This window comes from Chelonia mydas, chromosome 3 (genome assembly GCF_015237465.2).
Source record: "Chelonia mydas isolate rCheMyd1 chromosome 3, rCheMyd1.pri.v2, whole genome shotgun sequence".
In the NCBI taxonomy this organism is placed as follows: domain Eukaryota; kingdom Metazoa; phylum Chordata; order Testudines; family Cheloniidae; genus Chelonia; species Chelonia mydas.
This window is the reverse complement of record NC_057851.1, coordinates 123,371,277-123,395,500: the sequence shown is the minus strand read 5'-3', so window position 1 is coordinate 123,395,500 and position 24,224 is coordinate 123,371,277. Positions and strand designations below refer to the sequence as shown.

At 42.0% G+C, this 24,224-nt stretch overlaps 1 protein-coding gene across 2 annotated transcripts in view; it reads right to left on the bottom strand.

Annotated features, from left to right (window-relative positions):
* KIF25 (kinesin family member 25) overlaps positions 1–18,982 on the bottom strand; it is a 75,436-nt gene extending 56,454 nt beyond the window's left edge. Inside the window, exons 1-4 of one of the 2 annotated variants that reach the window (XM_007071073.4) lie at positions 18,496–18,982; positions 13,318–13,383; positions 4,508–4,630; positions 2,675–2,813 (exon numbers count right to left, since the gene is read on the bottom strand). In XM_007071073.4, coding sequence (XP_007071135.1) covers positions 2,675–2,813; positions 4,508–4,630; positions 13,318–13,383; positions 18,496–18,570 — 403 coding nt within the window. In that variant the 5' untranslated portion in view covers positions 18,571–18,982. Of the gene's footprint in view, positions 1–2,674; positions 2,814–4,507; positions 4,631–13,317; positions 13,384–18,214; positions 18,400–18,495 lie in introns of those variants that run through there. The other variant, XM_043543233.1, reaches the window with a different exon arrangement.
* Positions 18,983–24,224: the final 5,242 nt, after the last annotated feature.

Sequence of the window (24,224 nt, the reverse complement as noted above, 5' to 3'; positions counted from 1 at the left end):
CAATCTCTTTGGTCACTCGATTACAGACCTAAAAGTGGCAATTCTTCAACAAAAAAACTTCAAAAACAGACTCCAACGAGAGACTGCTGAATTGGAATTAATTTGCAAACTGGATACAATTAACTTAGGCTTGAATAAAGACTGGGAGTGGATGTGCATCTGATGAAGTGAGCTGTAGCTCATGAAAGCTTATGCTCAAATAAATTTGTTAGTCTCTAAGGTGCCACAAGTGCTCCTTTTCTCATTACACAAAGTAAAACTATTTCCCTAGTTTATTTCCCCTCCTACTGTTCTTGTAAAGTGCTGGAAATGGCCCACCTTGATCATCACCACAAAAGGTCCCCCCCCACCCCCACTCTCCTGCTGGTGATAGCTCACCTTTCCTGATCACTCTTGTTACAGTCTGTATGTTAACACCCATTGTTTCATGTTCTCTGTGTATATAAAATCTCCCCACTATATTTTCCACTGTATGCATCCGATGAAGTGAGCTGTAGCTCATGAAAGCTTATGCTCTAATAAATCTCATGACAGTAATTCTGAATATTTCTCTATGATATTGTGTAACTGGTCCACCAATTTTATTTTGTTTTACCAGATGGACAAATCTCCAGGTAGAATCCCTTCCATGATGATCTGTGAACCTGGCCAGGTTGTTTAAGTTTATGATACTGACAATGTAGTTTGCTATTTTGTTCATACTCTTTCCCACCCCAACCTCATTTACTTAAGAGGGATAAGGGTATCCGACCACATACCTTTTGTATCATGCTAAGTTCCATTTTGTTTGGGTCAAACAAATTTACAGCAGGAAAGTTCCTCCTACCTTTTCCATTTGCATTTATTTTAAAAAATACTTTAGAATGTGTGTGCATTTGGTCAGTCATTTTGAGTCCTTCAAACCCAAATTTATCCTACGAGAATATTTTCTGTGCTAATGCTGGGCCTCGCCGTATATCTTTACTATTTACCATTATTAACATTTATGTAAGTGTTACACTTGAAAACATTTCCCATGAGTTAAAAGCTCACCACCTCTTGACATCCTTGTAAATGTCACTGTTACATAAGGTCCAAGTCCTGCATTTTGATCCACATAGGTGGAACTGCTACACTCACACACAGCTCCACTGAAATCAGTGGCTGCGCCCACACAGATTACAATGCACGACTGTGGCCTAATTCAGAACATTAATATTTTATATTTCCAGGTACATGATATTATAATTAATAAATTACTATAATGAACTGAAAAATATAGGTTAAGAACACATAGAATTCACCCAAGCACCAGTATGCTATTCCTCAGCTGTGACATCACAGACTGATGCATTAAGGGATTTCAACAGCAAGACTAGAACAGACCAGAGGATTCTGTGGGACCTATAAAGAATATTTTAAAAACTAGCTTACAACACTGTATTTGTTTATCGGATAACTGCCCCCACACAGCCCGATAAACTGGAGCATTCAACTTAAAATCCTGGTTCTTTTTTACTTTGTTCTCTGCTACCGTATCAAAGGTGGTCTGTTTAATTGTTTTCTTCATCTTGGCAGTGGAGCATTCTAAACCCATGCAGAGTACATAATCTTTGTTTAATCCATCTGTCTGACTAATAGGCAAAAGTTCATTGGGAATAATCTGGCACACACTTGCCACTGTGCATTCTGCTTGATTCCATTACGTAAATAATCCCCCCTTGAGTCAAATAAGACCCAGACCTAACTGATTTTTGCAGTATAAAAATGGACAATTGTTTCTCATGTGTTGCAATACCTGGGTATAGCATTGCGAGTTGCTGAGTGGCCCACAAATTTTGGTTTTTACTTTTTATTCCTGCATTTTGGATAAATTAAATCAGATGTTGATGGTTACATTTTCAAAACTCTGGTCCCCAAGCCTGCTATCAGATCCGCTAGCAAAGACCCTTATGCCTGTGTGGGGTCCCACTGAAGTCAATGAGTTCTGAACATGTGCAGGAGTCCAGACTGGAGGCTCCAATTGCAGAATCAAAGCCTTAGTGCCTGAGTTACACATACACAGAGTGTTTGTGCAGACAAGTACATGCTTTGCATTTATACATGTTTTGCAAGTCAAACATAGGCACTGAGTTTTGAAAACGTAGTATTTATAGTGTCATTTTACACAATACCTTGTGTGTGTCTGTTTTTTAATTAAGAAGTATATTTTCTCCCTAAAACATAGGAAAAATTTAAAAATCCAGTTTGCCCTATTTTCTGACATTATTCTGAGAAGGCTGAACTCTCCTGAGATTTTCCCTGGTACAGTCAAAAGTACAAAGTTCCAGCGCAGGAAATACATTTTTTATTTTACTATTCCATAACAATCAAGATAACAAGCCTGAAAATTTCACATTAAAATGTTAGAACGGGGCGAACTTGGCACTCCAGTAGAAGCTGCAATCAGTACCAGAAAAAATCGATCCAAACTATTGTAAGGCATGCTGCCTTGTGAAAATATTTGGTTACACACATATTTTTGGTAGTACCTGTTTAAGGAAAGCCCACGATCTAGAAGCCTAAATGAAAAAAAAAAACAACCAAAAAACGACCCCAAAATTTAAGTGACACCCGTGTCAAAACCAAACAAAACACATGAAAGAAATGTAATGTTAATGTTACATGTCTGAAACATAAATGCGGTGAGTCTTACTTTGCAGAGCTTCATTCTGCAGCTGGATCTTTTGGACAGCAGTCAAAACTTGGTAAAGAGAATTCTTGTACTGATGTTGAAAGTCTCTTGAAAGCTCAAGAGCAAATGCATGGAGGTTCTTCAGGTCTCGCTTAAGTCTCTATGCAATAAGCAGAAAACATCATCTTAAAAAAGATGTAAAAATAGCAGGTGGATGGTAAAATATCCATAATGCAAATAACTATTGTCAGGTATCACAACCAAGAAGAACGTTTATATTTCACATAATGAATGGGTTTAATTTAAGAACTGATTTTGCAAGATGCTAAGTCATCTCATTTCCAACCGACTTCCGCAGGAAATTTCATAGCAAGTGCTCAGACCATCACTGCATCAGGCCCTAAATGTGGAAGAAAGTATCTTTTTTAATTTTGTTAACTAAAACCAAGACACTTTAACAGTGCGTAACGTACATGCTTATGAATCACATATACAAGTAATTTTAAATACACATACTTAAAAATAAATAATTAGTTATTACTATATTCTTACTTTGCACATTTTACATACTTTGTTCAGTAGCTACATACCTAGCTCATCCTCAAATTTTTCTAGAATTTGCCACTTCTTCTGATATGAAAGAAGATGCATTTTACAAAAATCAGATTCCTTTATAGTGTGGGATATAATGTTTTTTATTATTAAAATACATTAACACCCAGAGCATCTTAGACTGAGAGTCAAAAATTGAAATAAGTAAAAATAAATTAAATGCAAGAGAGAAGTGTGGTCTGACTGTAAGACCTAGGAGCCAGGAAATCTCCTTCTAGGCTCTTCAACAAGGCACTTAGCCAATCTGTAAAATGGGATTAATAATGATTTACCTCGCAGAGGTGTTGTGATGGTTAACACTTTCTAAGGCCCTTTGAAGATGAGAAAGTGCTGAGTATTACTCTGTGGCGCTTTGATATTACTAGTACTACATAGTCAGCCTTTCACTGTGAATTAATTACTTGACTAATTTTTAATGGTAAGACTTTGTACTGAAGTTTAAAAAAATAAAATCTACTGCAGCTTTACCTCCGAAAAGGTACAGAACACAACAGGGTAAGAAAACCAGTGTGTTTCAGTGACAATTCTAGGAATACAGGTAATTTAGAATTGTATCTGGAGAGCTTTTGCCTCTTGTAACGTATTTATCTCCTTGTTGATAGAAAGCCATCACAGTCCAAATGTGTTGCATCCCAATCAGCTCTGCCATTCTATCTAACCTAAAATTTAAAATAGTATTACAAGATTTTCTATGAAGCGTCATTCTAATGAGATTAACACACTTCATTTATAAAACACCACAGTCCTCTTTTCTGTTATTTCTCTTTCAAAGACAGTTCAGATGCACTCTTTTTATACAAGCTTTTAGGCATCAACTCAGAGACTCATGTTCCTCTAAAAAAGCTGACATCTGCAAGTGTCCTTGAGAGAAACCCACAGCTTTACAGCCTGTTTGCAGTCAGTACCTTTTAACAGAGGTATAACACATTTTAATACAATTGGGTGGACAGCTCTAGTGTTTTCATTGCTTTGAAAATGTTTTAGGTACTGTAAAACAAACATACACTAACCAATAAAATATAAATAGACTGCTCATGGGTCTGTTCCCACAAGCCCTTCATGTGGGGAACTGCTGATGAAGTTGATGGGAGTGTCACATGCAGAGGTTTTTAGGATCAGGCTTATCTTTCAGAAATTATTAGCATACTGTCTTAGACTTAGAACGGACTGTTTCTTTTTTAACACATTTCATGACTGCTTCGGTGCACTGAGTATCTCTGCATTATTACTAAGATTCTTTACCTGTATTGCTCCATAAACCTGGATTATAAAGGAGCTCGTGCTTCTACACAAGTTCTGTTGCTTGTCATGAACAAAGTTGAGCTGTGCCACTTCATTAGCGTCTCTTCCAATCAACCCCCGAAACTGTTAAAAAAAAACAAACGGAGAATGTCACTTTGAAGATTCACAACTCTGTAAGTGTATGTTTTAGTCTAACATAGGAGATTTCTATATTAGCACCAGCCAGGGACTAGAACACAGGCACCCAAATGCCATCTCTTAATACAGTATATTCCATATTTGCAGTAGTGAAAGAAGATCAGTCTTTGAAAACCATATTTTAAAAAATAACCAAATAAGATTATTTTTATCCATTATGGAAAAAAAAAGACAACGCTTCATCAGCTTTATGTAAAAAAAAAAAAAAAAGTTAATACAAGTCACCAAATTTTATAATAGTTTTCCTTCAAACTATGAAAATGTAATATTAAAGACCTTAACCAAATAAAACTAAAACTAAAAAATGGGAGTGAAGGTTGTAATGCTCCTTTTCTAATCCCAAACAAGAGAGCTAATTATTGCAGGGTTTGTCAATTAGCAGATGACATTAAAAATCATACAATATGTTCTGAAATCCATAGGCACAATGGAATAGGTTAAAGAAGGTGTTTCAGCCTACTCTCTGAATTTCCAGGCTTATGTCACTATAAACACCTTCCTATTATTATTTCAGTTGTGTTTTATATTGGATTATATTTCTCTTGGATTTTCATTTTTATTGAAGCAATTTAATTAAGTACTCAGATCTTGACTTACCACTGTGATACTCCAGTTTTACACCAGCAGAACTTCTCTGAAATCAGTGGAGCGACATTCATGTAAACATCATATAATACAGTGGTACACTAGGCCCTCAGTTTAAAGTGGCCAAACCAATTTTTTTAGGATGTATAGAAAAATTAACATTGAAAATCTAAAGTGTAAACTTAATCCAAAAGCAATTTTTATGCCCAAATTATGGGAAACTAAGAAGAAAAAAAAATGGATTTTGTAACTGAACTGAAATGATAACCTTTGTTATATTGAAGATCACTAGAAAATGAAATCTATGCAGAGGAGAACTTGTGAAATTCTGCAGAGCAATATCCTGAATAATATTAAAAAACAAATCACTTTTCAGTCATCACACTTGTTTACAAGCATTCATGGCACCACTAAAGCTAGCTAATATGTCTTATTCCAATTCCCCCCCATAACCTGTTGACACCTTTCAATTCTTACCTAGTATTTGTACTCTTTTTTCTTATTTCTAGAGTAAACTTCTATCTACCATGGAACTTGCTTTCCAGTTAATTCAATCTATAAATGAGTAGTGGCTGCAGTTCCCAGTAGTTTAAATTAAGATAGCAGGATAGAGTGCAATAATACGACTTCTAGTAAAAATAAAGAACTAAAGCCAATGAGACAGTGGATTGATTTAATTCAGTTAATTTGCCATGACAGTTATGGTGGAACCAAAGATTCAATTACAGCTGACACATGGAAGACAACAAGAGCAACATGATACTCAGTGAACTTCTGTTGTCAAAACAAAACAAAAACATAAATAAGAATGATTTATGCTCTCCAAAAAAATCTTTTATCCAAGCAGGGTGAGGTTCTCAAAACTTTTTCATAGTATGGACCACATATTAATAGCAAAATTATTTTCCAGAGCAGAATTCCTCCTCCTATTCAGGATTGCAATAATGAAATAGGAGGATCCACCCGAACACATAACATTCCTGGAGCAGCTACAACAATTGCTTACATGACAAAGGAAGGCAGGAAAATATTTAATTTTAAAAAAATCTTATTTTAATGAAATTTAATAACTGGCAACAAGGAGAAGAAAAAGCACTAACAGCTCAAATCCTCAAAGGTATTCAGGTTCCTAACTCCAATGGGAACTTGGTGCCTAAATATCTTTAAGAATCTGGGCTCATGTGACTAGCCAGCTTTCCACCCTCTGTAAGGACTCCATGGACCACAGTTGGACAACTGCTGGAACAGAGGATCAACTAAATTTTCATATTTATTTAGTACTCTCAAATCACTGTAATCAATTACTCTTTTTACATGTAAACAATTGGGAGCAACAAGTACTATGGGAGGCAGAGAGAGATTCTCCTGCATTTTGAAGGGTTGACTGCTCTCTTGAGAGTTCTCAAAACTGCAGGTAAATATAAAACTCCAGCTCAGAAATACCCCAGGAGAAAATCTTCATTCCTCCATATCTCAGCACAAATCTTTCTATGTTGATATTTAAAAGGATACTCACAAAGGTATTTTTGATCTGAAAGTCATCCAGTTTTTAAGCACTACCTAAAGTACTGCAGGTCAGAACTTTTTGAAAAAGGCTACCGGACACTAGAAATATAGTAGAATGAAAGCTGCATGATTGTCTATGGGATGCACAAAAGCCATTTTATAAATTCGTATTTTTTATGATAGACTTGATTAGCCAGAAATTGTGACAGCTCCTATATACTGATCACATGGAATTTTTTCTTTTAGTCTATTTTATAAAAGGACTCCCAAGATTCAAATCTCTCAGGTGCCATTTTTGCAAAGACTTATGCATGCGTTTCACTTAATGCACATATATAGTCCTACTGAAGTAAATGGGACTACTCATGTACAAAATTAAGCACATGAATAAGTCTTTGCAAGATTTGGGGCTATGTTATTCAGAATGTTTGAGGTTACTAAAATTAAGAGCATTTCAAACATTTAATTTATTTTTTGCTGTATAATTCTGCTTGTTTTATTTTTTCTATTTTTCTCAGGGTGGACAATAAAAATAGTTTGGTCAGTTTCACTTTTTCTTTATAGTCAGTGTCTATTCAATTTCACTTTCAGGTTTTACATTTATTAGAAATACTCTCATGACCTTTTCTATGCAAACAGTTTCCTCTTTTGATTTATCATTCCCCTGAAGTGTTTGCCACCCAGAATTTGTAGGATTGTGTTACCCAGGAGAAGCTGAAAATAAAACTGACTACAAATAGAAGAGAAACTGACCAGTTTACTTGCATTGTCCAAAACCTGGCAGCAATAGATTCATGCTTGCAGACCTAGGTGTCCTCATGGAAGTAACTGGAGGATCAGGGCCCTAGTAGGAGGCAAACAAAAGCAAACTGCATGAAGTAATAAAATAAAGTAATACGCAGTTTTTAAATTTTAAGTTTCAATAATTTAAGATATTATTAACAATACCGGTAAAGAACGAACTTTTTAAAATATTTTTTCAATCTGAGCATATCCCTTCATGTATATGGTTCAAGCAAAAATAAGAAACATTTAGAAGAAATGTTTATTTTGTTTTGTTTTTTAGTGGAAGAGAATTACATTTTCTATGCTATTCAAAAATGACCCCTCCAGTGCATGCTGGCAAAATAGTAAGGTTATTAAAAACACGATTGATTAGGAAAAAACACAGAGAACTAAACTGTGGCTTTTTCATAGGACTGGAAGGGACCCCGAAAGGTCTTCTAGTCCAGTCCCCTACACTCAAAGCAGGACTAAGTATTATCTAGCCCATCCCTGACAGGTGTTTGTCTAACCTGCTCTTAAAAATCTCCAATGATCGAGATTCCACAACCTCCCTAGGCAATTTATTCCGGTGCTTAACCACTAACAGTTAGGAAGTTTTTCCTAATGTCCAACCTAAACTGCCCTTGCTGCAATTTAAGCCCGTTGCTTTGTGCTGTCCTCAGAGGTTAAAGAGAACAATTTTTCTCCCTCCTCCTTGTAATAACCTTTTATGTACTTGAAAACCATTATCATGTCCCCTCCCTCAGTCTTCTTTTCTCCAGACTAAATAAGCCCAATTTTTTCAGGCTTCCCTCATAAAGGTCTAGAAAACAGTACCTAATCATTTTTGGTTTTCTTCTCTGGACTTTCCCCAATTTGTCCACCTCTTTCCTGAAATATGGCATCCAGAACTGGAAACAATACTCCAGTTGAGGCCTAATCAGCGCAGAGTAGAGGGGACGAATTACTTTTTGTGTCTTGCTTACAACACTCCCGTTAATATATCCCAAAATGATGTTTGCTTTTTTTGCAGCAGTGTTACACTTTTGACTCATATTTAACTTGTGATCCACTATGACCCCCAGATCCCTTTCCGCAGTACTCCTTCCTAGGCAGTCATTTCCCATTTTGTATGTGTGCAACTGATTATTCCTTCCTAAGTGGAGTACTTTGCATTTGTCCTTATTGAATTTAATCCTATTTATTTCAGATCATTTCTCCAGATCATTTGCAACCCCTCCTAGCTTGGTATCGTCCGCAGACTTTATAAATGTACTCGCTGTGCCTTTATCTAAGTCATTGATGAAGATATTGAACAGAACTTGATCCAGAACTGATCTCTGAGGGACCTCACTTGAAATGCCCTTCCAGCTTGACTGGGAACCACTGATAACTATTCTCTGGGAATGGTTTGCCAACCCTTTATGCACCCACTTTATAGTAGCTCCATCTAGGTTGCATTTCCCAAGTTTGTTTATGAGAAGGTGATAAGTCACAGTCTCAAAAGTCTTACTAAAGTCAAAATATACCATATCTACGCTTTCCCCCTATCCACAAGGCTTGTTACCCTGTCAAAGAAAACTATTAGGTTGGCTTGACAGGATTTGTTCTTGACAAATCCATGCTGACTGCTACTTATCACCTTATTATCTTCTAGTTGTCTGCAAATTGATTGCTTAACTATTTGCTCTATTATCTTTCCTCGTACTGAAGTTAAGCTGACTGGTCTGTAATTCCCTAGATTGTCCTTATTCCCCCTTTTATAGATTGGCTTGGTATTTGCCTTATTCCAGTCCTCTGGAATATCTCCTGTCTTCCATGACTTTTTGAAGATAATTTCTAATGGCTCAGATATCTCTTCAGTCAGCTCCTTGAGTATTCTATGATGTATTTCATCAGGCCCTGTTGACTTAAAAACATTTAACTTGTCTAAGTAATTTTTAATTTGTTCTTTCCCTATTTTAGCCTCTGATCGTACCTTCATTTTCACTGGCATTCACTATGTTAGACATCCAATTCCTACTAACCTTTCTGATAAAAACTGAAAATAATAATAATAATCATGTAGCACTTTTCCATTTTCACGTTTTTCATTATTGTTTCCTCCCCTCGTTGAGTAAGGGGCCTACCCTGTCCTTGGTCTTTCTCTTGCTTCTAATATATTTGTAGAATGTTTTCTTATTACCCTTTATGTATCTAGCTAGTTCAACCTCATTTTGTGCCTTGGCCTTTCTAATTTTGTCCCTACATACTGGTGTTTGTTTATATTTATCCTTCGTAATTTGACCTATTTTCCACTTTTTGTAGGATTCTTTTTTGAATTTCAGATCATTGAAGATCTGGGTTAAGCCAGGGTGGTCTCTTGCCATATTTCCTATCTTTTGTACACAATGGGATAATTTACTCTTGTGCCCTAAATAATGTCTCTTTGAAAAACTGCCAAATCTCTTGAAATGTTTTTCCCCTTAGACTTGATTCCCAAGGGATCTTACCTACCAACTCCCTGAGTTTGCTAAAGTCTGCCTTCTTAAAATCCTTTTTCTCTATTGTGTAGTTTTCCCTCCTACCATCCTTAGAATCATGAACTCTATCATTTCATGATCACTTTCACCCAAGTTGCCTTCCATTTTCAAATTCTCAACCAGTCCCACCCTACTTGTCAAAATCAAATCTAGCTTCTCCTCTGGTGGTTTTCTTCACCTTCTGAAATAAAAAACTGTCTCCAATACATTCCAAGAATTTATTGGATAATCTGTGCCCTGCTGTGTTATTTTCCCAACAGATGTTTGGGTAGTTTAAGTTCCCCATCACCACCAAGTCCTAAGTAAGGGGCAGATAAAAGGCAGCATACTGTGTGATTTTTAGCCAATTCGGTTAAATCAATGTGCTATGAAGGTAGACACCCTTAAAGTGATTTAAATCTCGTTTGTATCAATTTATTTGTGAAGCAAAAGAAACCAATACAAACAGGTTTAAGGTGATATAAGTGTGTTCACTCACAAGGGTTCATGGTTTAACTAAACCTGCTTATTTAAACCCAGCACAAGTTTGTGTGTAGATAGTCCTGTGGCTCAGAGAGCCACAACCTCCTTCCTGGTTATCCCACTGCTCCCAGGAGGGAGCAAACTTCACCAAATCTATATCCAGTATAGAAGTTCCTCTGTGCTGGCTGGTACTGGGTGGGAGTGGAGGTGTCAGTATACCCCCAACCCAACCACCAGAGCAACAGAGGGTCAGTAATCACTTTGCAAAGCCCACTTCTCCTCCCATGTTGCTGCCTATGATGCAGACAGCTGGCACAAGGGAGCTTGCACCCCTTTATGCCTCTGGGCCAGTGCACTGGACAGGCCAACATTTAACTCAAAGGAGTGGCACTCATGGTTTCTTAAGAGTCCAGTCAAAGAGTAAAAGTGACATGGGGGTAGGGCTGGGGTTTCAGTAAAACAACGTTTTTCGTGGAAAGTATCCGCTTTCTGCAAAAAAATTCCTTTTTTCCTCAAAAGACCTTGGCCAAAAATGGGCATTGCTCTCCCATAATGCACCACAACCAGGGACTCCATGTTGCACAGCTTCCCCTCACCAAAAAAGGGAGACTCTGATGCATCATGGGAGGTGTAGTCCAGCTGACGATCCTGGCCCACAGAGGACAATGGGGATAAAGAACAAGCTGCTACTCCCATTAAGCACTACAACTCCCATTTTTGGCAAAAATCTGATAGTTTTCAGCCAAAACCACTGAAAACTCAAAATTTCCCATGAAAAATTTCAATGAAAACATCAAAAAAAAATCTTCCATTTTCCCTGAAAATTTCCATGAGGGTTTAAACATTTGCACCAGCTCTACTGGGGGCTTTCACATTAGGGGAAGAAAAAGTAAAGTGGGGAAAAACGGGAAGGCTATTCAAGGTTGTAAGACCGAACAGCGGTCCCTTCCCTAAACTCTACGAGGAGGAAAGGATCTGAAGTTTATCATGAAAATGCTGAAACCACCCGTGACCACAGATTACATTATATTTTTCTATACATAGCTTTGTACTTGCACTGCTGGTAAGAGAGTTAAGGAAAAAGATATTTTGATTGACACGAACCATTTGGCAATGATTCCTCCTGCTTGTGGTGCAATCAGGGTGCTCTCCATATACCTTTATCTGCTCCAGCCTTGCAATATATTTGGCAATTAACAAGTGAAACTCTGGAATGGATTTTTCTAGCAGCAATGACTAGATTTGTGACAGACTGCCTGCTTGATCAGCCCTACAGGCAGAATATTGAAAAACTCAGTCTTGTCTACATAATGCTTTAGTCCACAGAAGAGGGGTATCAATTTTAGTCTTTGTTAGCATGTCCTGCACTAACTGACTCGCACAGACTCTGCTGGCACACACTAAAAGTTCCCCAGTGCACGTTAATATAGTACTGTTTGAAACAGGACTGCATTAATGCACACCAGTGAACTTCCAGTGTGAGCCAGCAAGGGCCACATGAGCCAGTTAATGCATGACACACTAGTGCAAACTAAAATATAAAACTCTTTGTGCAGACTAAACACCATGTAGACGAGTCCTCATACTGGCTTTGGCTCTGGAGGAGGGTATTTTGTTTACAAGACACATTCTGCCCTCTGATGCATCTTACTATCTAGAATGATCTCCATATTGTATGCTTGAGATCAAAAGGTCAGTTCAAATTCCTAAGAATATCTTCACTAAATGCTACCAAAAAAAAATTGAAATATATTTTGATGAAATAAAATACAGTATTCTTTTGTGTACCCAGCAAAAGTCATCTCAGATGCACCATCTGGCTTGCAGTCAGGACTTCTTATTTTTTTTAGTTAAATCCAATTTCATCCAGCAGAGTTAACCAAGACACGGTGAGGGCAAGTGGCTTTCCTGAGGTCACACAGCGATTTAATGACTCAGCCTGGATTAGAATTTCTCAACTGACGGTCACTATTACCTCTAATCCACACAGCCAGTCCTGGTCTTGCACAAAAAACAACTTCTCAAATTTCTTTTAATCTCTAAAGACCCAGCTTTGAAGAGGCAAAATATTATTTATGAGGACTGTTCATTATTTCAGTAATTGCTCCAGAAATAGTTGTCCCTTCTGATCAGCAGTATGATGAAACAAAGTGGATTAGTTTATCCATAGCTAGGCTTTTCCAACTGCTTATATGACATTTAGTTTTACTCCCTCCAACACAAGACACGTATGTACACAAATGAAGACACTCAATAGAGCATCTTTGATAAGCCCATTAATTATAAAATGCAGGTTCCTGAAACCAACTTATGGCCAAATATTTTAAAAGAGTGGCCTCCTTTTTGTGGATGTAAATTGCACCCTCAAAATTTGCACCTACATTTTGCACGTCCAGTTCAACTGCAAGCAGAAATCAGGTAATTCAGTGTGAAAGTGCTCAAATTTGGTGTGCATGTTTACTCCCTCAGCTCATTTTTGAAGGCATGAAATTACAGTCAAGTATTCTAGTATTTGCATGTCTGACTACCTGATTTGCACCTGCAATTAAAGAAAGTGTGAAAATTTTTCCAGCAAAAATTTGTGCTCATAAAAAGTGAGGCTGTGCCCCCATCCTTCGAAAGCTTACCCCACAGGAAGATGACACACTTTGAAAATGAGAAAAAGGATTCCAACTTCTTTTTTTAGGTGGTGGGTTTTAGCACCAACTCACAAACAACATGGATACATCTCCACTCACTTTACAAGAGATTAAACATGGACAATATAATTACCTCTGCAAGTTTCAGATGAAGAAGAGCATTTTCTGTTTCCAGCACAACTATTCTTTCTTCTTTAGCCTGAAAAAAAAACTGATAAACTAGATTCTGCATCCTCACCCTCAGCAATAAAACTGAAATAATAATTTCTGAATGTAGTCAGACCAATAATCTTTTGACAATCATGCACTTATTATTCAGCAGCACAACTATTGCAGTGTAAGAAGTTGATGTGATATAATAAACTTTCATTAATATATTTTACCTTAATATACATTTTTATAACCACTTAGGATAAATAATTCCCATTTATTAGATTGTCTAGTTACTGGTTCTCATCTTTTTTCAATATTGAGACCTACTTTCCCATACTGGTACTCCTTTCCAACCTAGCTGGTTTAGCAGCTTGGGAAAATGTGGGTGTTTACGACACCATGACATCTGTTTGCAACTCTGCTGGGTGCAATGCCCCCTAGGTTGAAAATCCCTGAGCTACTGTGTCAGGCTGTCTGCAGATTCATGCAGGCATCACTGCATCAGTTAAAGTTCAGCTCTCCTTTTCAAGATAGTCTCTGCAATCATAAGGCTAGAAATATTTTTTAAAATAATGAAAAGGGTAAAAAAGGAGGGTCACGAGAGCCCGCTCATGACCCCCAGATTGAGAACCCTTAGTCTAGTCTTAGTCATCTTAAGTAGGGTGACCAGATGTCCCGTTTTTATAGGGACAGTCCTGTTTTTTGGGACTTTTTCTTATATAGGCGCCTATTACTCCCCACCCCCTGCCCCATTTTTTCACAGTTCATATCTAGTCACCCTAGTCTTAAGCAAAGTAAGCAGTCATGGGATAAGAGAGAAGGTTCTCTCATGGATTGGTAACTGGTCAAAAGATAGGAAACAAAGGTTAGGAATAAATAGTCAGTTTGCAGAATGGAGAGAGGTAAATAGTGGTGTCCCTGAGGGGTCTGTACTGCGCCCAGTCCTATTTAACATATTCATAAATGATCTGGAAAAAGGGGTAAATAGTGAGGGGGAAAAATTTGCAGATGAATCAAAAGTACTCAAGATAGTTAAGTCCCAGGCAGACTACAAAGAGCCACAAAAGGACCTCTCAAAACTGAGTGACTGGGCAACAAAATGGCAGATGAAATTCAGTGTTGATAAATGCAAAGTAATGCACATTGGAAAACATAATCCCAACTATACATATAAAATGATGGGGTCTAAATTAGCTGTTACCACTCAAGAAAGAGATCTTGGAATCATTGTGGATAGTTCTCTGAAAACATCCACTCAATGTGCAGCAGCAGTCAAAAAAGTGAACAGGATGTTGGAAATCATTAAGAAAGGGAATAAGACGGAAAGTATCATATTGCCTCTATATAAACCCACGGTACGCCCTCATCTTGAATACTGCTTGCAAATGTGGTCTCCCCATCCCAAAAAGGATATACTGGAATTGGAAAGGTTCAGAAAAGGGCAACAAAAATTATTAGGGGTATGAAACGGCTGCCGTATGAGGAGAGTGGGACTTTTCAGCTTGGAAAAGAGATGACTGGGCGGGGGGGGAATATGATAAAGGTCTATAAAATCATGACTGGTGTGGAGAAAGTAAATAAGGAAGTTTTATTTACTCCTTCTCATAACACAAGAACTAGGGGCCACCATATGAAATTAATAGGCAGCAAGTTTAAAACAAACAAAAGGAAGTATTTTTTCACACAACGCACAGTCAACCTGGGGAACGCCTTGCCAGAGCGTGTTGTCCCTCTGGGGCATCTGGCATTGGCCACTGTTGGAAGACAGGATACTGGGTTAGATGGACCTTTGGTCTGACCCAGTATGGCTGTTCTTATGTTCATTATTGTTTACAGTAAGAACAGCCATGCGCTCAATCTTGTATTTCAAGGATCTGTACAGATTATACTTTCCTGGTAGTGCAGAGAAGTAAGCATTGCAGACACAAAGAAAATTTCCCCATTTTGGAACCACAAGGGGTTTTTTTCTACACAGCCAAAATGGCTTGGGAAAGCAGATGATGTTGCTCTTTTCCGATTGCCAGAAGATGCCGAAAAGTCATATTATCTGGGGAATCAGAAGTTTCTCAAGGTCTCAGCATGGATTCAATTTTATATTCTAATTTTTGGTAAATTTTGTGATCCTAGTTCAGATGTCCAATGATATTTATCAATGCCAACATTTAAATTACTACTACTCAAGCATGTAGAAAGGGAAAAGGATGAGTATAAAGCATAATCTGCCAAGAGTGACAGCGCATTTTGGTGCCACAAATGGAACGTGCTTGGATGATGGTCACCATTTCCCCTCAAGTCCTCAAACCGATCCTCGAAAACAAAAGGCTATGAGGCATCTGAGCCCCATCAAAGGGGAATTAATCCTACAATACTTAGTGGGGCATCTCAATCTGAGCATCCGAGGACACTCCAGAGCATCAGCAGCCTGATCTGTTCAGGTGATAAGTAAGAGGCGAGGTAGCATCTTCCACGACTCTAGTGGCTAGTGCTCTTCTCCCTGCTGGAGGCATCTACAGAGTCAGGCAGACATCACAGCACTGATCACATTCAGGTCATGTTTTCAAGTTTTTCTTAGCAACCAAGAGGGCTAGAAACACTTTCTTGTAATGGAAACTGAGGTTCTGATCTTATTACATGACTCTGGGAGCAGGCTGCCAGGCATATGTTTATAACTTAATGCAGCCCTGCCGATAGGTGTGTCCCAGCACAAAGCAGCTGCAGCACCCAGGAGCACAGCAAAGCCCATGGGCGCATATTTGAACTTCTGCACAATCCTGCTGTGAGCAACATCTCGTCTTGGTGCCCTAAGCAGGTGGAACTTGAGGCAGGAACATGTAGCTCCTCCCCCCAACGTGTGCCCTGACCCCCAGGACCATCCAGCTGAACCAGGCTGCCCATGGCCAGGCCCAGGCAGGGGACATAGTACCAGAGGCTGGTGAGCAGCAGCACCGGGGAGGCCACAGAGAGGAAGATCTGCTCAAGAGCTACTCCCTTGCCCCAGCTCCTTGTGGTGGGTGCATCGCTGGTGGTATTGCCATGGCTTCCAGCTCCACAGCCCACCTGGGATATTAGCTGGCAGCTCCTCCATGAGGCTCCGAGCACAGGCATTTGCCAGATGTGGTTCACAAACTCCCCTAACACTTGCCCCTTTTGCGGTAAGAGGGAGACCCTGGTGCACAGCTTCGTAGGATGTGTCAGGTTGAAGGACTCTGGTCATCTATCCCAGCAGAAGGAAGAAACTGAATGGGGGGTTGGGGCAGCCTGCAACTGTGAGGCCTATTTGCATTCCCTTGTTCGATCTGGTCTCCAGGAGGAGCTCCTCTGGGCTGTGCCACTGGCTCCCTAGGGCCTCGCGGGATGGTGGGGAAGATTAGGGGCTCTCTGCTGCACACCCCCTCCGGACCCTTCCTTATTGCCCCATCACCTTCACTCCCCCGCCTGTTTTCTCCTTCTTCCTCCCCCATGACTAGGGCCCTACCAAATTCACTGCTATGAAAAATACGTCATGCTCCATGAAATCTGGTCTCCCTGTCACAGAGTCACTGGGGCAATGCTCTGGAACTACTCTGTATGAAGCCAGTCAGGACTCTGGGGGAGCATGCCTCCTCTCTCTGAGCATACTGTCGCCAGGGCAAGTAGCTTATACAGCTTTGACCTTCCTGGGTCTGACCTTGGAGCATTCAGCATCCCCTTCCACACGGTATGCTTCCCGCAGCAAGTCCACCTGGGCGGGGCTCCTGGGAAAGCCAGAGGGCCCTGCACCCCAACTTTGCAGTCAGCTGTGACTCTCAGTCAGCATGTAGAACAGAAGGGTTTATTAGTTGACAGGAACACAGAGTAGAACAGAGCTTGTTAGCACAGAATTAATGACTTTCAACCAAGTCTATCTTGGGGAGTCCTGGGCCAGACGTCCTGGACTCCCCCTCTTCCAGTTTCCCCAAGCAGACAGCCATCTTCCAGGGACCCGACCTCAGACACCCCCATTGCTCCTCCTCCTCCTCCTTTGTCTCGCTTCCCGGCCAAAGAGTGATCTGGTCGCATCCCCCTCAGGGGTCTCAGGTTATGAAGGGCACCGGTTGGTCATAGCATACGTGCAGGCAGCTGGAGAAGCCTCACCTGCCCAAAGGTTTCAGCCAAAGTCACACACCCCACTCCCACCACCAAGGTATTGGTGCAGCACACAGGGAAAGTGAGACACAGACAGTACTCATGCAAAACAGTAAAACTGACATAGGCTCAACAGTAAGACTCACAGGTTCACATACAACATAACAAGGGAAAATCCCCACGTCGTCACACTCCCCCCATGAAATCTGTTTTTTTGTGTGCTTTTACCCTATACTGTACTATACAGATTTCAGGGGGGAGACCAGTGTTTCTCAATTTGGGGGTCCTGACCCAAAAGGGAGTTGCAGGGAGGTCACAAGGTTATTTTAGGGGAGGTTGTGGTTATTGCCACCCTTACTTCTGCGCTACCTTCGTAGCTGGGAACTGGAGAGCGGCAGCTGTTGGCTGGGTGCCCAGCTCTGAAGGTGGTGGCTAGGGTTGCCAACTCTGACTGAAGCTATTCCAAGAGAATTTTTTCCCCAACATGACGTAATGTCATTTTCTTGAAATAGCCTATCAAAATCTCCTGGATTGCTTTCAGTAGTCACCCGGAAACCAGTGCTGATTCCAGGAGACTCCAGGCCAATCCTGGAGGGTTGGTAACCCTAGCGATGCCCCGCCAGCAGCAGTGCAGAAGTAAGGGTGGCAGTACCGCAACCCCACCCCTCAGTAACCTTGCTACCCACCCTCCCCCACTCCTTTTTGGGTCAGGACACCTACGGCTACCCCACCATGAAATTTCAGGTTTAAATAACTGAACTCATGACATTTACCATTTTAAAAAATCCTGTGACCGTGAAATTGACCCCCAATGGACGGCGCATTGGGTGGGGCCCTCCCCATGACCTGGCCCAGCGGCTCCTCCCCTGCCCCAGCCCCTCAACCAGCCCCATGGGCACCAGCCCAGGAGGAGGCAGCGGGGGGGGGCGGGGCGACAGTGATGACATCGCTGCCATGACGCACTAAGGACGGCCCAGCCCCCTGCAGGTGAGGGGGCAGGGCCACCGGCTCTTCCCCGAGCGTTGCCCCCGCCCCGCACGCGGAGCGCACTCACGCGCAGCTTCTGCTCCAGCTGCCGGATCCGCTGCTGGGCCACAGAGCTCGGGCTGATCCCGCCACCCGGCCGCATCCTCTCTCCCGTCCTGCCGCCGTCACCCCGCCGTCCCGCGGCGCGCACCCAACAACCCCCACCACGCGCACGGAATCGCTTTGAATCGACCAATCAGACGCTGGCATGGGGCTTCGCTTCGGTTGCTACGGAGACAGCGCTTGTCCTCCCTCCCACCGCAATCGGTAAAGACTCCCATTGGCTGGAGGGCGGCCAGGGAGCTTGTGACAATACCGGGGCGCTCTCCGAGCGCTCACTGACGGGCGTTAGGGAGCATCTGCCAAGGCCCTTGCTGGCGCAGCGGCGGAGAGCGCCACGCAGGGACTGGGAGCAGGGATAAGGACACCTGAGACGCTCGGCCTCCGCTCAACCGAACCTGCTGCACGCGACCTGCTCTCTGCTTCGTCATGAGTGACAGCCGCAGCCTGCCAATCCAACCGCGGCGGGGGGGAGGCGGGGCGCACGTGGGAGCAGAGTGGCGGGAGCCGGGGGCGCCGCGCGCGGGAGACCCTTACCCCTGCGCAGTCCCAGCTCCGCGTGGAGGTCGGGCTGGCCTAGTGCTGGGAGCCCCGGCTCCTGCCGGGACAGGAGAACGGCGGCTGGAAACGAGGGACGGTCCCTTGCCTTCCCTGGGCCGAGACAGGGGGAGTCCCCGTCCAGGCTGGGCCGCTGGGCTGCCTGTGAGGGGCGCGCTTCAGCCTGTCGAAAGTGCCGTGGGTCCGTGCGCCTGGAGGAAGGGCCCCCTGCATCCCTCGAGTTAGGGCTGGGGGGCGGCGCCCTTGACCTACAGGCTGTAGGAAGGGGACTGGGGCGCCTAGACCGTCGCTCCAGCAATGCACGTGGCCACTGTGCTGTGGGCAGGGGAGAGGGTGCTGTGAAAAATCAGCACGGCTCCCTCCCCCCTGCACCGGGCGTTTTCACTTTTTGGAGCTTGTCGCACACAAAGAGCACATCTGTGCCTGGATATCCATGACCCCAGGAAAAGCTCTGGTCATGTCATGCTGAAAGATGTTAACGGATATTAAAAAATATACTTTCAGATTATGACCTCTCACTTTTCCTCAATATGTAAAATGAGGTACTGCATTGCGTGCTATAACTAATAGGTTCGTAAGCCATTCTCTCTCTCTCTCTCTTTTTTTTAAAAGACCTACAGCTTTCCAGTTTACCTATAAAATGCAGCAGAATCAGGGAAAACAGACTATATAAAGTTAAAAAAATTGGGACAAGTTTTAGCACAACAATCTTTAGTCCAACATATTAGTGAGACAAGGTATTATGTTTTACTGGACCAATTTCTGTTGACGAGACACAAGATTTCAAGCTTACATGGTTTTGAAGAAGAGCTCTGTGCAAGTTCGAAAGATTGTCTCTCATTAATAGAAGTTGATCCAATAAAAGATCCTCAGTATCCTGGGACCAACATGGCTATAACATCACTGCGTAATCTGGCATGTCAATTGTACAATCAAATCTAGGCACTTTGGTATGTGATAAACAATTTTTCAGTTGGCTAACAGCTTTCCTCAAGAAGTATCCCACAGTGCTTAATGTCTTGTACGCTATGGAGATAAGGGCACAGTTCCTTTGAAGCTAGAATTGTGTGCCAATTGATCAAATCCAAGAGGTGCCTGAGGTAAGACAAGTTCATTTGACATAACTCATGTGGCAACAGAAACCAGAGCCACAGCTAACATACATTTTGTGTTCAATTAAAGACCAACACAGACTAAAGTGTTCATAAAAGAGCTCACTGATACCTTATTGGTGATGGTAGTGAAATACTTCAGAATTGTCATCCTGGGAGACTTCAACATATGTGTTGACAAGCCCATAGGTACAGAACTCCAGGCTCATAAAGAAACTAGCTAAAGTCCAACTTCAAGCTCATCTTAATGGAGCTAATATCCTAGACCTGGCACAATCTGGATTCACACCAAAACGTGGCACTGAAACCACTTTAGTGGCACTAATGGATGATCTCTTCCTGTCAGTGGATAGAAGGCAGACATCCATTCTCATTCTTCTGGACCTCTCTAGCATTTAACACTGTCGACCATATAATACTGTTGTCTCATCTGAGGAAGGTAGCAGGGGCCCAGGGTAGTGAGCTTAAATGGTATGAATCCTTCCTGGAGGGAGACACCCAATAAGTAGTAGAAACTGCACCTCCGCCACTAAGCTTCTCACTTTTAGAATTCCACAAGGCTCAATTATCTCTCCAGTTCCATTCAATATCTACATGCAGCCACTGGGTGAACTGGTTAGATGACATGGACTCAAGTGCCAGCTGCTCTACCTATCCTTCACAATATATGACCGCACCACTCATAGTTGAACAAGCAGCTGATTGAAGTTGAGCCTGAACAAGACAGAGGTGATGCAGCTGTGCTGAGGAAAGCATTTTGAAAAGTTTCAGTCCAGTCCATAGTATGGGAGTGCTGCCTGGATTCCTCACTGATGCTAAGCTCTTACATAGCTGCATCCACGAGTAATGCTTTCTACCCTCTACAGTTGGGAATGAGAGTCCATCCCTTCCTCAGGAATGATGACCTAGCCTTAGTTATTCACATCTTTCTCACTTTCATCAGGACTACACCACTGTGATATACCTGACATGAAGCCCTGGCCCTTAGGATACTCCAACTAGTACAGACCACTGCAGCTTGTCTCCTAAGCAGCATGGACTACTGTGAATATGTCTGATCTGTACTTTGCTCTTTACGTGGGCTTTCTAAAGAACATGGAGTCAACTTCAAGGTCTCAGTCATTTCCTTCAAGTTGCTCAATGGCCTGGGCCCAGGATACCTAGAAGATCCCCTTAACTCAGATAAAGACTGTGGTCATCAACTGTGCTCCTCTGGCACAACGCTCTACAGTATGGGTGAAGCTGATCTGGGCAGGAGACAGTGCTTTCTCAGGGGCTGTTCCAAGAACATGGAATCAACTCTCACAGGAACAAAGGACCATCACACACCTCACTTACCTTCTGCTTCGAGTGCAACGTGTACTTCTGTGTGCCTAACAAATATATAGTAATTTGTGTGTGTTTATATATTGTGACAAAGTTCCTCCTCTACCTTGGTAGGTCTTGCGCTTATTGGCGGATTTGCTCACCTTGGAGCTTCAGGGCAGCCCTCAGTTTGGCCGTTTTTGTGAACCCATACTCCAGGTCAACTCCTCCTGTGTCTGACCAGGAGTTGGAAGGTTTGTGGGGAACCCGAGCCCGCCCTCTACTCCGGGTTCCAGCCCAGGGCCCTGTGGAATGCAGCTGTCTAGAGTGCCTCCTGGAACAGCTGTGCGACAGCTACAATTCCCTGGGCTACTTCCCCATGGCCTCCTCCCAACCCCTTCTTTATCCTCACCATAGGACCTTCCTCCTGGTGTCTGATAATGCTTGTACTCCTCAGTCCTCCAACGGTATGTGTTTTCACTCTCAGCTCCTAGTACCTCCTGCTCCCAGCTCCTTACACGCGCACCACAAACTGAAGTGCCCTGATTAGCCTGCCTTAATTGATTCTAGCAGTTTCTTGATTGGCTGCAGGTGTTCTAATCACCCTGTCTGTCTTAATTGTCTCCAGAAGGTTCCTGATTGTTCTCGAACCTTCCCTGTTACCTTACCCAGGGAAAAGGGACCTACTTAACCTGGGGCTAATATATCTGCCTTCTATTACTCTCCTGTAGCCATCTGGCCCGACCCTGTCACAATATTAAAACAAAATTTCAAAAAACCCCATTGCACTGCACACACTTCTTCCCCTGGAGAGAGGATGAGAGAACACACATGACAGATGTTAGTCATTTTGCTTAATGCACAGTTGGAAGGCATGTTGGGGATAAGCATAGCATAAGAACAGATACAGAACAGAATTAATAATTCTCCAAATCCTGATAGTACTCCATGAGGAAAGCTATACCTCATTCTCTTCCATGTGGGATTAGTTTGGTTTTCCCAGATACTTTTGGCAGTTCACATGGCTTTGGCACCTGCTCCTCTAATTACGTTATCTATTGTAATCCATGTAACTGTTTGCTCTTTCATAGAGTACTAAACTGCCTTATGAGAAACCTATTAGGAAACTCTGCATCCAAGAAATGTCTTTTTAGGGATCCAGAAACTAGGCTGAATACTTTATGTAGTTACTTCATATGAAATCTTTATGATGGGGAATATAAATGTGGCAGCTGTATAGAAGCAGGAAATAAGCAACATTTACTTGTATGCACTATGATTTTTCTGGCAAACGAAAGCCAGGATCATAATTATAGACCAGTTGAATTTTTGTGAGGCAGTCCAACTCTGACAGACCAAATCAAACCTCTCTGCAGAGTTCAGTGAACAATAGTATGCCAAGATACCATCGTTTCCCTACACATCACTTAAATATTGCAACACCATAAAAAGCCACTTTCAGACTTGGAAGTTCCACAGGCATATAATCTGGCAGCAAGTTTTGTATTGGTAGGAAGATGAAAACTGACTAATGTGGTTCAAAAAGATTTCCTGACTGCTGTGTTACTGACGGCTTTCAAAAGATGTTGGCACTAAAAGAGGCAGACAAGTTTGTGTGCAAAAAGGAACATGCTATTGCAATTTACTGGCTTTTGGGGAAATGACAGGCTTCACAGAGGCTGGGATAATGTGCATTTGTGTGTGCCATTTTGAATGGGCAAAAGTTCTTCTGGGCCAGTTTCCCCTATCAGAGTAAACAAACAGGATGCATTAACATGGCATTTTAAAGATTTGGGCATTGGCTTTTTAAAAGGCAGCATCTAGAGTGGCTGATCTTTACCACCTATATTCAAAGGTCCAGCTGCAGGACTCTTCATCTAAACTGCAGTTGTTAGCAGTATAGGGCTAGACTCACCCTTTTGTTTCCTTTCCCTTTAAATTATGCTGCAGGAGTCTTAGAACATCACCTTCCTCACTGAGTAATGAAAAAAGATTTAACCAGTATTAATATTTTTAAGCAAATAGTATTGTAGTTTTGAACTCCTATACAGCTGCCACATTTGCATGCAATGCTGATGGCCCTGGACGCTGAGGTCTTGTTTCTTCCTGTAACACTTATCTAACATGCAGCTACAATCCAATGAGATATGATACTACCTTGCCAAAGTGACTCAGCTCTGATCCAGCACAACACCAAACTTCCAAGCCCCTGTAATCTGGATAACTGGAACACCAACACCTTCAAAGGACCTTGAATCCTATTACCCACACTTTCCTCATACCTTACCATCACCGGGTTGAGGAGATGTCCCCTAAGAACACCAGGCACTAGGATAAAACTGAAAAACAGGCACCTGAAGCCATTTTCTCAATTTGTAACATCATTAAACAGAGCATCAGAAGAAAACAGCCTGAAGCTCTTGTTGTTTAATGCAAGAGCAGCAGCCCATAAAACTAACACCATCCATGTTCTCATTTTAGATGACGCACCTGCCCTTGCTTACGTCACTGAGACATCATTCAGTGCCACTGTGAAGCTTCCCAGGGGTACCCAGAGTTGTGAGGCATCTCACCATCGCCTGCCCTTAATGTGAGGGAATCTTGTCTGTGCCTGCTGTAGATCAGATCCCTGAAACCACCAGCCTGTGGCAACACAAGCGCAGCCTTCCAGGCCACTGCTGGTCTCTGTACAAGTTAGAGGTAGGCACATCCAACCCCTGAG